At 39.8% G+C, this 14,823-nt stretch overlaps 1 protein-coding gene across 8 annotated transcripts in view; it reads right to left on the bottom strand.

Moving 5' to 3' along the window:
• The window catches only part of LOC126259460 (golgin subfamily A member 6-like protein 22), a 426,680-nt gene that overhangs the window by 119,003 nt on the left and 292,854 nt on the right, over positions 1 to 14,823 (bottom strand). For all 8 annotated transcript variants that reach the window (XM_049956315.1, XM_049956307.1, XM_049956321.1 and 5 more), the window contains exon 8: positions 12,434 to 12,601. In XM_049956315.1, the coding sequence (XP_049812272.1) occupies positions 12,434 to 12,601 (168 nt within the window). The remainder of the gene's footprint in view (positions 1 to 12,433; positions 12,602 to 14,823) is intronic.

Here is a 14,823-nt window from a genome sequence, read left to right as displayed (position 1 = left end):
TCATATTAATTTAACAGAAGTATGTTCTATAATATCAGATATTAGGCATTTATAAGAGCTCTCTTTCTCAGCAGAGAGTGTGTTTCATCATGGGAACATGCTAGAGAATATGGGCCAATGATTCATTTATTCCTCCAAAAATCACAGCACAAGACTTGTGATGTCACAGAAATGTGGCTCTTTCATCACACAGACTCATAAATGCCCAGACTGAACACAACAAAATGTTAAATGTCTCAGGGTTAGCACTGAGGGTGGGGGGGGGGGGGGGGGGAGGAGCAGCAGTGAAGCTGATATACACAGCATCAAATATCCTTGTCCCTCCAAATAACGTCTTTTAATTGATTATGAAATGGAAAGAAAATGCAATATGTAAGCTCTCCCTCCCATTGAAATCTTGGTTGTGATGACAGACCGATGTGTAGCATAGCCTGATGTATAGGTTAGTTGTGATGGATAAATGTCACAGCTTTCCCCTGTATGGAAAACATGAGCCGCACCTGGAGAAGAGGAATAACTTTCTTAATATGTACTTATCACGACCAGGCTTTTCACAATAGTTTTTCCATCTATTATTTCATAATGGGATTGTTGAGCTTGGAAAAGGGAATACCGTATGCTGGAAATACACAGCATGAATAAAGATTTTGGTGTGTATAGGTATATGTGATTTTATCGCTGGAATGAATTTCAGTAATGCAGTCAAGACAGTAGCTTGTAAGAAGTATAAAAACAATTTTCATGAGTATAGGTGTACATGATTTTATAGCTAGAATGAATTACAGTAATGCAGTCAAAATGGTAGCATGTAAGAAGTGTAAAAGTGAATTTTCAAAATTAAGGGAATGCATTTAATGTTATTGATATGCTGTGCAATGGAGCCAAAAATCATTAGATTGTAAGAAACAAAGCAACAAAGGCAGAACATGAGGTGCAAAATGTCATTAACAGTACATGACAGAAGATTTGTGAATGTAAACAAATTTAATGTTCTTTCTTCTAGCTGCAGTATCCCAGTGACTGGCTCAGAACCAAAGCTTTGTTCAAGTGTTAAAAATGTCAAAAAGTAGAAGTTATCATAAAAATGCTATAGCTGGTAAGTCAAAGCCTAAACTTTCAGCTAAAAGTGAAAGTTCCAATAACAATACGCATATAAGAATTCTGTTCGAAACAAAACTTCCACAAAACATGTACATATTTGAAACTTCCTGGCAGATTAAAACTGTGTGCCCGACCGAGACTCGAACTCGGGACCTTTGCCTTTCGCGGGCAAGTGCTCTACCAACTGAGCTACCGAAGCACGACTCACGCCCGGCACTCACAGCTTTACTTCTGCCAGTACCTCGTCTCCTACCTTCCAAACTTTACAGAAGCTCTCCTGCAAAACTTGCAGAACTAGCACTCATTCTGGAAACATCCCCCAGGCTGTGGCTAAGCCATGTCTCCGCAATATCCTTTCTTTCAGGAGTGCTAGTTCTGCAAGTTTCGCAGGAGAGCTTCTGTAAAGTTTGGAAGGTAGGAGACGAGGTACTGACAGAAGTAAAGCTGTGAGTGCCGGGCGTGAGTCGTGCTTCGGTAGCTCAGTTGGTAGAGCACTTGCCCGCGAAAGGCAAAGGTCCCGAGTTCGAGTCTCGGTCGGGCACACAGTTTTAATCTGCCAGGAAGTTTCATATCAGCGCACACTCCGCTGCAGAGTGAAAATCTCATTCTGATGTACATATTTGTGTAGACAGTCATGGGAGAGATATGGCCAAAATTGTAAAAAGAAATTTTAGCAGTGCTGAAGTGTGTGGAACAGTGAAACCTTGTGCTAAAATACAAGAAATCGTAGCAGGCTGCGAATCTGAAAATGTAAAAAATGACTACATGATGTGGTACACAGGATGCTGCCTTCAATGAAGATTATGATATAACACAAATTCTCAAGGAGAAATTCTTGGCACTTCATCACTTCAAGGTATTCCCTGTGAACATCTCCAAGAGATATGACTTGATCCTACAGTCCTGTGTAAAAGAAGCGGTCTCATCAATGTACTTACTATAAATTAGAAAAGACTTGCAAACTTTTCAGTAATATTCATATTGAAGATGTAAGCAACTTTAGTAGAGAGTTGTTTACTAATCACAGTATGCACAGAAAAAAGGTGCCCTTGTAAATGCAGCAATTATGGAAGAACTCGACTCTACAAAAAATGGTGCAAATAGACAGACTACATTAGACAAATGGTTCCTGAAATCACAGGACAAGAATGTATCTCTGCATTCATCAACTACTAATATTTTTAGACAAAACACGATAACTGCCTCTGGAAAGCATCAACTAACCATCTTCCAGCAGAATAATAGAGGCTTGTGCAATAAGCTAAATGAACTCACAGTCAATGTGCAAGACTGTGGAAGTATAGATCCAACCTATGTGCTGTGCTTCACTGAGCTTCACATCTGCTCAGGGGTGGAAAATCTTTTAGTACCTGGCTGCAAGGGTCGTTCAATAAGTAATGTCCCACTTTTTTTTCTCAGAACATATTTATTATTAAAGAGTCGGAATTTGGTGGTAATATACATCAACATGTCTTGTTCATGTCCAATTTTTCTACATAGTCTCCATCACATTCTATGGCCATACGCCACCATTGTGGAAGAGCATGTATTCCCTGCTGGTAAAAGCTCTTGTCCTGTAGGCAAAGTCAAGTTTTCACTGCATGACTGACACTGTTGTCATCTTCAAAGTGTGTTCCCCATAGAGAATCTTTCAGTGGCCCAAAGAGATGGAAGTCCGAGGGTGCCAGGTCTGGATTGTAGGGTGGATGAGGCAATTATGTCCAACCCAATTTGGTGATGTGTTCCTGGGTTCTCAGACTTGTGTGTGGGTGTGCATTATCGTGCTGGAGAGAGATTTCTGCCAGATTATTGTCCAATTGAGCACATCGGAAACGGTTCTTGAGTTTATTCAGAGTCTTCACGCATGTCTCTGAATTTATAGTTGACCCTCTTGGCATCACATCCATGAGAATGATGCCATCACAATCCCAGAAGACTGTCCCCATAACTTTTCCAGCAGAGGGTGTTGCTTGAATTTCTTCTTTTTTGGTGAATGAGGATGATGCCACTCCATGGACTGCCTTTTTGTTTCTGGTGCAAAGTGGTGCACCCAGCTTTCATCCCCCGTAACGATCTGTGACTGAGAGGCCTCTCTGTCAGTCTCAAAGTGCTCCAACAGTTCAGATGAAATGGCCTTCCTATGAATATTGTGGTCCACTGTGGGCATTTGTGGAACTCATCGTGAGCACCTCTTTGAATATCTGATAGTCTTGATCATTGCAGACACACTTCTAACGTTGTCCGACAACTGTAGAGCCAATTGTAGTTGTGATGCGCCAGTCGGCATGAATAATGGCATCTGTACAATTCAGCATGCCTGGAGCTCTGTTTCTGTATTTCTTGAGGCTGTAACTTTCTTTACCCATCACCCAACTGTACTCCTATCAACTGCAGGATCGCCATACACTGCATACAAATGTTTATGGATGTTCACCACAGTTTCTTTTTCTGCAGACAAGAATTCAATAACAGCACACTGCTCATAGCGTGAGTCATGTGTAGACACGATTTTGACGTTGTACTATGGCTCTGTCATCTGCCAGAACAGTTCGAAACTTTACCAGCGCACAGAACAAACATCAAATATGAAGCACCAACAAGGACGTTTGTCTATGTTTATTAATGGCTTTTTAAAAACTATGGGGCATTACTTATTGAATGACCCTAGTACAATCTGATGTCTTCATACTGAAGAAAACAACAAAAAAGAGGAGGTGCTGCTATTCTTTTAATAACTGTCTAAATCAATTGATGTACACTATTTTTGTCTAGAGTAACATTTCGAAGCATGTGCTATTGAACTTTCTGCAAGCAGTTCTAACCTCTTACTGATCGCACACTTTTACTTGGCCCCTGAGTGGAGGGTGCTGGGAGTGGAAGCTTGCGATTGGTTTGTAGCGTATAGGTTGCTGAGACAAGCCATACCTCCTTCTCCCAGAGTGCCAGCTTACAGCTTGTAAAAGGAATGAATGTGTAATAGAGTAATGCATCACAGAAGTGACACAAAAGTCACTACCAAGACCAGGTACATTAGGGCACCTTCAGGGGATCTTGGCCTCTTTATGAAGCAGATTGACTAACTTTTATTGCACCTATTTACCTGTAGAACAGATTTTGTAGTTCTCTGAGACTTCATCAACTTCCTAAAACACAGCAGAGGGAAGATGCACCTGGAAAATTTGATGTAAACCTACAACTCAATTCTAGTTGTCAATTTTTCCACCAGAGTAACTTCATATTCAAGCCCTCTAATTGATAACATTTTTTGTAGACAAAGGAAAACTGGGCAGCATCATCATTACTAAAATATTGAATGTGCTCTCTGATCATGATGGTTAGAGGCCTACTGTTAACAATCTGAACATTTGCCAGAATAAAACTGAGTCCCAGTGGAACATTGTCTGACCTATAAATGATGAAATGATTGGGGCCTTTAAATCATACCTCTATAATTTAACTGGAGTCGAATCTATTCTGAAACAGATGTTGTAGTAACCAAGTGGCTACTACACCTACCACCCACAGCATAAGTAAGTTGGGCCACTATGGCAAGCATACTGTGCACCAGCATTAAAATGGTCTGCTGTGGTTGTGCAGTGCTACACTAGTAATGCCTGACATGAACGGCATCTTCGTAAGAGCACTCTTGGGCCTCCAGGCTTTCAGTTAAATTATTTGAGATGAGTGAAATTCCTTTGTATTATTGTTGATGTCAGTCCATGACCAAATAAATTGTGTCTCTTTTACAGCCATGTATTTCCTTGTGTTCCCAGTTATAACACAAGTAGTGATGTCACGGGTTGAATTTTCATGTGTTTCAGATTCTGTGGTTTTTCTGCTATTCTGCTCTTTCATGGATGCTTTACTCCAGCCACTTCTGAGACAATAGCAGGCACATACAGCCTTGTTGGAGTAGTTGCTGGCTATGTTGACTGAGGCTGGTTGTTCACCTGATTTAAGATCACTATTACTGTACAGGCAGTCATGGGTACTTACCCCCTGCCTCGCCTGGAGGTGTTGCTCACAAGTTTCGCTGAGGGTCAGTTCTCTTCAAAAATAGATTTGACCAAAATCTACCTTCAGATCCCATTTGACTAGGCATCAAAACAGTTGCTTGTGCTTAATACACCTTTTGGTTTCTATCAGTATCAACAGATAATGTTTGGAGTCCCTATTGCACCTGCCATCTTTCGAGGTTATTTACAACAAGTTACAAAGGTTGTTCCTCACTGCATTAACTATCTTGATGATATCATTGCAACAGGTGCTACAATAACCTCTGGTCTTTATTTACAGTTCTATAGCTGGTGCGCCTCAAATGTAATCTCACAAAGTCTTACTTTTTCCAGCCTTCCATTTGGCCATGAACTTTCCTGGCAGGGCATGCGCCTCATGGAACAAAGTATTGCTGCCATTATGGCCTTGCCCCATCTGTGTAATCTATGAAAATGTCAGGCATTCATTGGCAAAGTGGTCTACTATCGCATGTTTATTCCCCGAACAGCTACTATTGTCCACACCTTGCAACTGTTGCTTCTGAAAAGTACTTCTTTTGGCTGGTCTGCAGCCTATGAACATTCTTTTGTGCAATTAAGGATAGTCTTCACTTTGCACTGTGTCCTGCAACATTTCAACCCTGAGAACATCTGCCTTGGCCACAGATGTGTCCCAGTATGGGGTGGAGTGACCCATTGCCATTCAAACAACTCTGAATAGCCTATTTCCTTTGCATCAAATACACTTTACTTGGCTCAGTAACATTTTTCTCAGGTGGGAAAAGAAGCTCCTGCTGTTGTCTACAGCCTACAAAAATTTCATGTGTTCTTGTATGGTGCAAAATTTCATTTAATTATTGACTTTGTTTCCCTGTTTAGCCCGCTGGCATCCTTATTCGACAAAACCACTCATTATCTTCAGCATTGGGCTGTGTTCTTGTCCCGGTCAAATTATGAAACCCATCTTCATCCCACATTGCAGCATGTGAATGCAGGTGCTCTGTCTTGGTTCCCTATGGGCCGCGGCCCCTTGTACAACCAGGAGGAACTGCTTTATTTTCAACTGGATATAAAGACAAGGCACATGGTAGACGATTTCGCCATCACTAGTTCCCCATGTTGCCTCTGCTGTGGCAGTGGATCTGGTGCTCTAACAGGTTATACACCAGTCCAGATATCAGATCTGCTTTGAAATTTTTATGCATGGAGCCACTGTCTCTCCCTCTTGGATGGCATTGTTATCCTGTCAACGGAAGAGTGTACCCCCCATGTTGTTGTTCCAGCAACTTATTACACCAGGGGCACTGGGGAGTCTCTACTACAAAACCATTGGCATGCAGCCATGTGTAGGTCAGCAGGTGGTGCTGCACACTGTTTTTTCACTGTGGCTAGCTCTTATACACCCTTGGGAAAGAGTTCACATTGATTTCACTTATCCTTTTTTAGACACTTCCTGGTTATATTATCAAGTGATGCTTTTTCTCATTCTCCTTATGTTGTTTGTTGCCTGGATGTGGCAGCAGATGTGACTGTGAAGACCCTTTCAAAGATATTCTCCATAGGCTTGCCTTGAATTCGGGTTTTGGACAATGGTCCTCAGTTAATGATGCAGTCTTTCAAGGACTTTTGTACACACAACTGTGTTCACCACATCATGGTGTCTCCCTTCCAGCCACAGTTGAATGGCAAGCCTCAATGTCTTGTTCAAACATTCAGGACACAGATACATAGAAGATTTACTGGCTAAGGAGGCTCTAACAGTTTTTAAAGCTTTTACAGAATGACGCTAATGGGGACCAAGAGTCCCACAGAGCTCCTTCATGGCAGTCAGATGTGGACCCTGTTCAGTCTCCTGCTACTGGACAAGTGTCCCCTATTGGTGACAGTTTTGTCAATGTCCACACCTGGCACATCAGTCTGGGTCAGGACATTTGAATGACACCCTCACTGGATTCTGGCTGTCATCCACAGCCTTCATTGTTCACACTGAAGATTAACTGATGGCATGCCATCAGAACTAGTTGCATCCCACAAGGGGCACAGGGGACCCCTCCTCAGGCCATGGGTCCAATGCCTCATTCTTTCTCAGCTTTAGCCACTCTGGGGTAAAGAAGGCCTGGTCGTACCCACTTACCCTGGCAGTCAGGGTTTCATCAGCACTTAGGTTGAGTTTGCTTCCTGTAGCCATCGCCTCCCACTGCGCTGAGCAGATGCTGCTGTTACTGCGAACAGAAGCCATGTCTCTGCTCCCAGAGCCTCTCCTATCCAGTGTGTTGTCACTGCTGACTGTCTGCACCCCTCATGATGGACTCCAACATCCAGAGGGCTCTCGTCCCCCTGCCACTGGTCCTGTCTACTGGTCACCGTGTAATCCACAAATGGCGGGGGTGCCCTCATCCCACACACTTTCGACTGTACATACTGGCCATGGTGAATCAGGAGCTTCTTGTGCCTTTGGCTGCCACATCCTGCACCATCATGTACACTACACTGTGGACATCTCTTCAGTCAGAGCTTCATGGGTAGTGACAACTGATCTTTCTCCCTGCACGAAATGAAGAATGTAGTAATCCACCACTTACTACACCTACTGCACATGGTGGACATGTCAGGGGCCGCTACAGCAAATGTAGTGTGCTCCAAAATTCAAATGGCACATCCTCAACTAACCAAGGAAGCTGCCAAGTGCAACCCAGTCACCAACCACTGTCATCAAGTCCGCCGCGCATGCACAGCACTACACCAGACACACCTGATGTGGATAGCATCTTTATAAGGGCTTGCATGGGCCTCTGAGCCTTCAATTGTTATATTTATTTGAGACGTGTAAATTAATTTCATTGTATTCTTGTTGATGTCACTCCACTGCCTAATAAACTGTAACTATTTTACAGCTGTGCTCTTCTTTGTGTTCCTAGTTAGAACGGACGTCAGTTCGAAATATAATCTCTTTGGTACTGAAACTGCATCAATATTTGAGTTTCAGTGCCAAAAACGTTTACAAGAATCTATGTAAAGAACCCTTAAAAAAGCCATGGGTCACAAAGGCGATAACGTCTTGCAAACAAAAATGAGAACTATACATTACAGGAAAGTAAATCAGGAAACAGAACCCAAAAAAATAATTATTTAAAATACTGTCAAATACTAAGCAAAGTAATTAAACTGTCAAGTTATACTTTAGCTCCGATGTGAATCTAATCCATATACTCAGACCTTCGTCAACAGTCTCCAATGGGGCACTGCGTCAAATGCTTTCCAGAAATCTGGAATACGGAATCTGCCTGTTGCAGAATATAATGTAAGATAAGGGCAAGCTGAGTTTCACACAAGTGATGCTTGCTAAATCCATACTGATTTGTGGACAGAAGCTTTTCTGTCTCAAGGAAATTTATTACATTTGAATTCAGAATGTGTTTGAGAATTCTGCAGCATGCCTCTCTAAAAAACAAAGGATCATCAGGTATAGATAGTATTTCCAGTAAAGTTCTAGAAGCCTACTCTGATCAATTATGCAACGCTTTAGCCCACATGCTTCTATGTATCAGGGCGTTGTCCCAGACTGAACAGAGCTTGCTGTAATAAAGCCACTCCACAAAAAGAGGGACACAACACAAGTCACAACCTATTGTCCCATCTCTCTCTTGACCACATTGCAAGAGTCCTCACGAAAGTACTGCATTCCAGAATTGTGCGGCACCTTTAAAACTTTGACATCATCAATGATAGTTTGGTTTTCAATATGTCCACAAGTGAAGCCCTATTTTTATTCACAAAAGATGTACTGGCATCTCTAGATTTAAAAAAAATGGAAGCCAGTTGGAATATTCTGTGACCTTTCTAAGGCTTTTGACTGAGTCGATCAAAAAATGCTTAACAAAGCATGCCACTATGGCATCAGGGGGGCATTGGGAAACTGGCAAAAATCCCACCTCCAAGGCAGGGAGCAAAAGGTAGTTTTGGATGAGAGCAACAAAGCAGATGATGGGGTAGAGTTTCATTGGGGCACTGTACTCATGGAGTCCCCTGGTATCTGTCCTTCATCTGCTGCTCTTTCTCATATAACATAAATGACCTATCTTTGTCACACAAAACATATAAGTTCACTATGTTTGCTGGCAATACTAGCAATTTGATAAACAACAAACAGTCCACCAACCTAGAGAATGATTCCAACAAATTACTTTCAGACCTCTAACCTGGTTCAAAGTAAACTCACACACAGTGAACCTGAGCAAACTATTTCATTCAGTTCAGCTCCGATCACAAATTCTCACAGGAGATACCTATTGTACATGGAGTAAGCAAATACAAGAGATACATCAAATTCTTATGCCTCCGCATTGACAGTTGGGTCAGTTGGAAATATCATGTCCTCTAGACCATAAAATTGTTGACCAAGCTACTCTTGCTATTAGGACGATCACGCAATTTTGAGACATCAGTCACAAAGTCAACTTTTTCGGGTGCTTCCACTCTGTTATGTTCTATGGAATTATCTTTGAGGGCAATTCACCAACAAAGAAAATTTTCTTTCTGGAGAAAAAGACTGTCTGAACGATGTGCAGGGGACCCCAGAAAACCTTCTGTCATAATATCTTTAAGAAACTTGGGATACTTAGTACAACTTCCCAATATATTTATTTGATTATGAGTTTCATGGCTGACAATCCTGTGCACTGTGAAATCAATGAAATGCACCACAATGACAGTAAAAGATAGAAGGCTGACCTCCACTGTGATCTGAAAAATCTAACCCAGGTACACAAAGGTCTGCAGTATTTCAGTATGAAAATATTTAATTCACTGCCAAACTGTATCAAAGGCCTATGTAGTAATGGTGCATTATTTAAAATAATGATAAGTTTACTTAGAAAAATTTTTTATTTATCAGGCCAGTTTTTTAGCACAGAAGTATTTTTATGCACATATTTTTACTGTGTATTTGTTAGAGTTTGTATAACATGCATTAACCTTGTATGATGTATTTAACATTTTGCTTCCAATTTTTTTCTAGTTTTATGTTTTTATTTTTCCTACAACTGTTTCTGCAAAGTAACAGTACTATGTTATATATGATCCAAATTCGTAAATTTCATTTGTTCCACATCCTAGCATCTCATGCACATAAAAGGATCTACAGAATATTATATAAATACAATAATAAGCCAGTACATCAACAGCAAACTGTTGTCTCACCATACTCTAGTCATACTGTGATTTATTACTCTTGGTATGCTTTGCACTTTCTGTATACTGCTGAACACAAATTCACCAGTGCTTTTCATCAATTGCATTGTTGCAAATATTGCATCTTACAATGCATCAGTGGATCAGTCATATTGAATTTCATCAGTACTAAACATGCGCAGTGTTCATTTTGCATTTCAGCATTATGGATGCCATAAGAGGGTAGGATAGGGTGACGTGTAGGGTGTGGTGGTGGTGGTGGGGGGGGGGGGGGGAGGGAAGGGATATAAAGAGATGACAAAAAATGATAACATTTAGCAAGCAGAACAGCACCACAGGTCAAAAAAGCAACACTTGCCACTGTGTGTGACGTACTGACTCTCAAATTACATTTATTTCTTCACTGCATGTCAAGTGTCAACACATTTCTGCTAAAGTATTGCAGTATCTTTTCTGCTTCTGATGGGTTGGCAACTGATGAGTGCTAAGTTTTTTAACAGAAATAAACTGATAGAAAGATGAGAATATTTTCAAATATTTTTCCTTTCTTTCTGGGAATGAATAGAAGGTAGGAGAGGAGGATGGAGATGAAGGGACAGCAGGTGAGCTTTCAGACTTACATGTGCCCAACAGAACATACAATGAGGCTGATAATCACGGGCAGGGATGTATGAACATTTCAGATGTAGAAGCTTAAATGCAGGCCTAATTTCAATGACATGGGAAGTTATTCAAAGTGCCTGAACGCATGGTATCAGTCACTTAAGAAGAAAGGTGCTCAACTGGAAAGCAACCCGAGGGATATTCTCCCAATAAAATACAAACGAAAAATGAAATCTGTAGTTCATTAGTGATGATTAAAATGTTTATTTTTGATCAGATAATGCAAATTTTCAAAATACCTCTTCCTCTTAGTGGCCCAGATGAGGTTCAGTGGAACATATCTATCTCTATTTCTGTGTTGCAAAAACTGAAATGATGAACATTCTTTTAAGTGCATGTCTTGCATGAGATGCTCTTTCAGGACAAAAACCAAACATTCGACAGTTGATCTCAAAAATAAGTACATGAAATCTGTTAGGAAAGAGTTAAAGATGTGAAAGAAGAAAAAATGGAGTAAAATATAAAAAGTGCTCATGCTGAAACAGTTGTAAAAGTTGCTGACACTGAAAGTAAATGCAAAAAGTGCAACAAAATCACAGTTAGGAATGTTTATTTAATGTATTCTTTGCATAATAAGTCATTTACAAGTGTTTAAATAAAAAAAATTAACATGCAGCAATAAAATCCCTGGTTTAGTCATTATTTTCTATAATGGTGACATAAGTTTAATTTCCATAGTGTTCAGCCTTTGACTCACTATGAAGTTGTGCACCTTATGGCAAGAAGATTACACATAACTACCACAAACAAGTATGTATTGTGTTAACACATATAATATCTTCATACAGATACTGCTCTTTAACTGTAATAGTTAATGATAATTATCAAACACAGCTCATGGTTTGTTATGCATTAAATGGTGACTGTAATATTCCAAACTACCTAAATATAAAGAGCATTCAATTTTGGTAACTATGTACACAAATCACCCAGAAATAATTGTACTTTTTTGATCTGGTATCTGCTTACTTCTGGAAGTCAGAGCAGGTACTTTTTATTCTTTAAGATACCCAGAAATCTACATGTGTAAGATTTTATCCTGTATCTCCAAAATGTGTTGGAGAAAGCTGCGCAAAGTAAAGACAACTTCTCCCTGTAGTGTCCAGTCCAGTAATCATTAGCTCAATGATCTCTGTGACAAGACATATTCATTTCCCCTTAAAGACAACTTCTCCCTGTAGTTGTCCAGTCCAGTAATCATTAGCTCAATGATCTCTGTGACACAATGTATATTAATTTCCCCTTTCTTTCTTTCTTTTTTTTTGGGTGGCGATGGGAGTTCTGGACAGGGAGGGCAAAGGAAATGGAATCAATGAAATAACACAGCACTTCCACCTTCTTCCATCCAAATTAGTGTTATTTGTCTTCTGCACAAAATAAAAAAAGTATTAGTTTTATTTTGTGAAATTGTAAAAATTACATAGAATAACATGTGGAAAACATTTTCACAAGGATAAGTTAAATGTTTACTGTGATTTTCTTACCTCTCTCAAACTTTTCTGTAACTTCTTTTCAAGATCTCCCTTTGTTTTCTGTAATTCATCTTCTAACTGCTTCCTAATGGACTGTATTGCCACTTTCTTTTCTTCATTATGAACCTTTTCCATTTCTGACTTCAGACGTGAAAATTCACGCTGCGTCCGTTCTTCCCACTGCACAAAAATCATTATAGAATTTACCACAAAATTAGGCAAGTAATTAAATTTAAATAATAACACTGCCACATTAAATTTATAAAAATCCACAATTATATAAACAACAGATCTTAGTAGATCTAGCAGCAGGGATTTTATAAAATGAGTTCTTTTCATATGAATCTGGCTTTATTGGTGCTGCTCTCAAAATTTATCTGCATGTTTTAGTTTTTAATGTAGACAGAGGGAGGAAATTTAATGATGAATATCATTTTTGAGTGGAGATAAGGGACATTTTACACACTTTATATGTATTTATAGAAATCATTATGTTTTCCTATGCCAGTAATGAGCAGCATCCTGTCTCTAAATGTTAATGGGATGATGATATGGAGCCATATCCTCTACACAGAAACTTTACCAATGAGTAAATCAATTCCATTTAATCACTGAATCAATCAGTTCCAAATACAAACAGTAAATCTTGAACATGAGCTATAACAGCAGCTGTATAAGCCAATCAAAGACAGGTGAAAAAGCTCAAGAACCATTACATTTGGGTTTATGCATACTATTCAGCTAGAATACACTGAACTGTAAGCAAATGGAGAAGAGTACACTTTTTCTAAAGTGTACTCTCTTGTTGGTGTATTAGTGTGAATAACGTAACTGCAGCAACATTGATGTTCAATGTTCAAGTAACTAGTAAAGTCACATTCCAGGCGATGAGTGTAAATGACTTTAAATCCTAGAAATTGCGTTGGTAGCATATTGAGGATGGCTTGCTGATTTGTGGGGGGAGACCAAACAATGAGGTCATCGGTCCCATCGTGTTAGGGAGGGATGGGGAAGGAAGTCATCCATGCCCTTTCAAAGGAACCATCCCGGCATTTGCCTGAAACAACTTAGGGAAATCACGGAAAACCTAAATCAGGAAGGCTGGATGCAGATTTGAACCGTCGTCCTCCCGAATCCCGAATGCAGGTCCAGTGTTCTAACCACTGCGCCACCTTGCTCAATCATATTGAGGATATTGGTTGTATGTTTATTTGAGAAGTATCTGGACTCTATAACATGTATCCACTGCAAAAAATAAACTTCTTTCCAGGTTTGAAAAAAAAAATTATGAATTTACTAAAAACTGGTGTGTCAGAAATGTAGTGCAATCTTTCCCTTAGATGATTCAAACACTTGTCATCAATATGAGAACTGAAATAAGCAGTAAAAGAATAGAGACAGAAACATAAAATTCTTTTTTTTCTGTACCTTAATTGGCACAAAAGGAACCTTTACAGGATTGCTTTGTCGGTCTGTCTGTCTGACTGTTAAACACCCCTTTTTCTCACAAATGGATAGACATATCAAGCTGAAATTTATGTCACATACTAAGATCTTAAAGTTCCTTGGCAGTGTAAAAATTTAAACATCAAAGTGAATGTGATAAAAAAGACAGCCATTTATGTCACATATTTTGATACTTACCAACTCACTCATCAAAAGCTAAAGAGTACTTCCTTCCTCTTCAACCCTTCGTCCAGTGGCTCCCTCTTCAGGCCAAAGGATTGAAGGGGAAGGAAGAGGGGTGAAGGAAAAGGACTGGAGAGGTCTAGGAAAAGGGGTAATCTTAGGAAAGTCACATAGAGCTGTGGGTCAGGGGAGACTTACCGTATGGGATGGAAAGGAAAGAGTGATCATTGGGGCAGTCTGTCCGTATGTTAAGTCCCTTCAAGAATTTGGGCACAAGATGGGAAATTACACACACAAAAAAACTTAAAATTCTAACATTTTCAAAAGCCTTGGACTTCCTAAGACCAATATTTTGCCAGTATCATTATTGACAACAGGCAAAAATTTTCGAGATTCTCAATTTCCAGGTGGATGAACTATCTATATACACAATTAAGTTTGTACTCAGAAACATATTAACACTTAGTTTAACGGAAAATAAAATTGTCTACTATGGTGATATACTTAAAGGTTTGGTGTCTGTGTCGTTGTGTGTGTACTATTGCTAGAAAAAGAGCCAGTGCTGGAAAGCTAGTGTGAAAGCTGTTTTCTGGTATGTGTCCTCCACACATCGATCTGCCATAGGTAAGTGGTTGCCTTTCCCTTATTTTACATATCGCCCCAGCCAGGAACTTCCATTATTGTTACACAAGCTATAGAAGAGAATCTCTTAGGCACGGCTTAGGAAGAAACATTTTACAAATCTAACTAGTATATGTGGGAAATTTACACAC

This window comes from Schistocerca nitens, chromosome 1 (assembly GCF_023898315.1).
Source record: "Schistocerca nitens isolate TAMUIC-IGC-003100 chromosome 1, iqSchNite1.1, whole genome shotgun sequence".
Taxonomy (NCBI): Eukaryota; Metazoa; Arthropoda; class Insecta; order Orthoptera; family Acrididae; genus Schistocerca; species Schistocerca nitens.
Note: the sequence above shows the minus strand (reverse complement) of the source record. Positions and strands in the feature narration are given on the sequence as shown.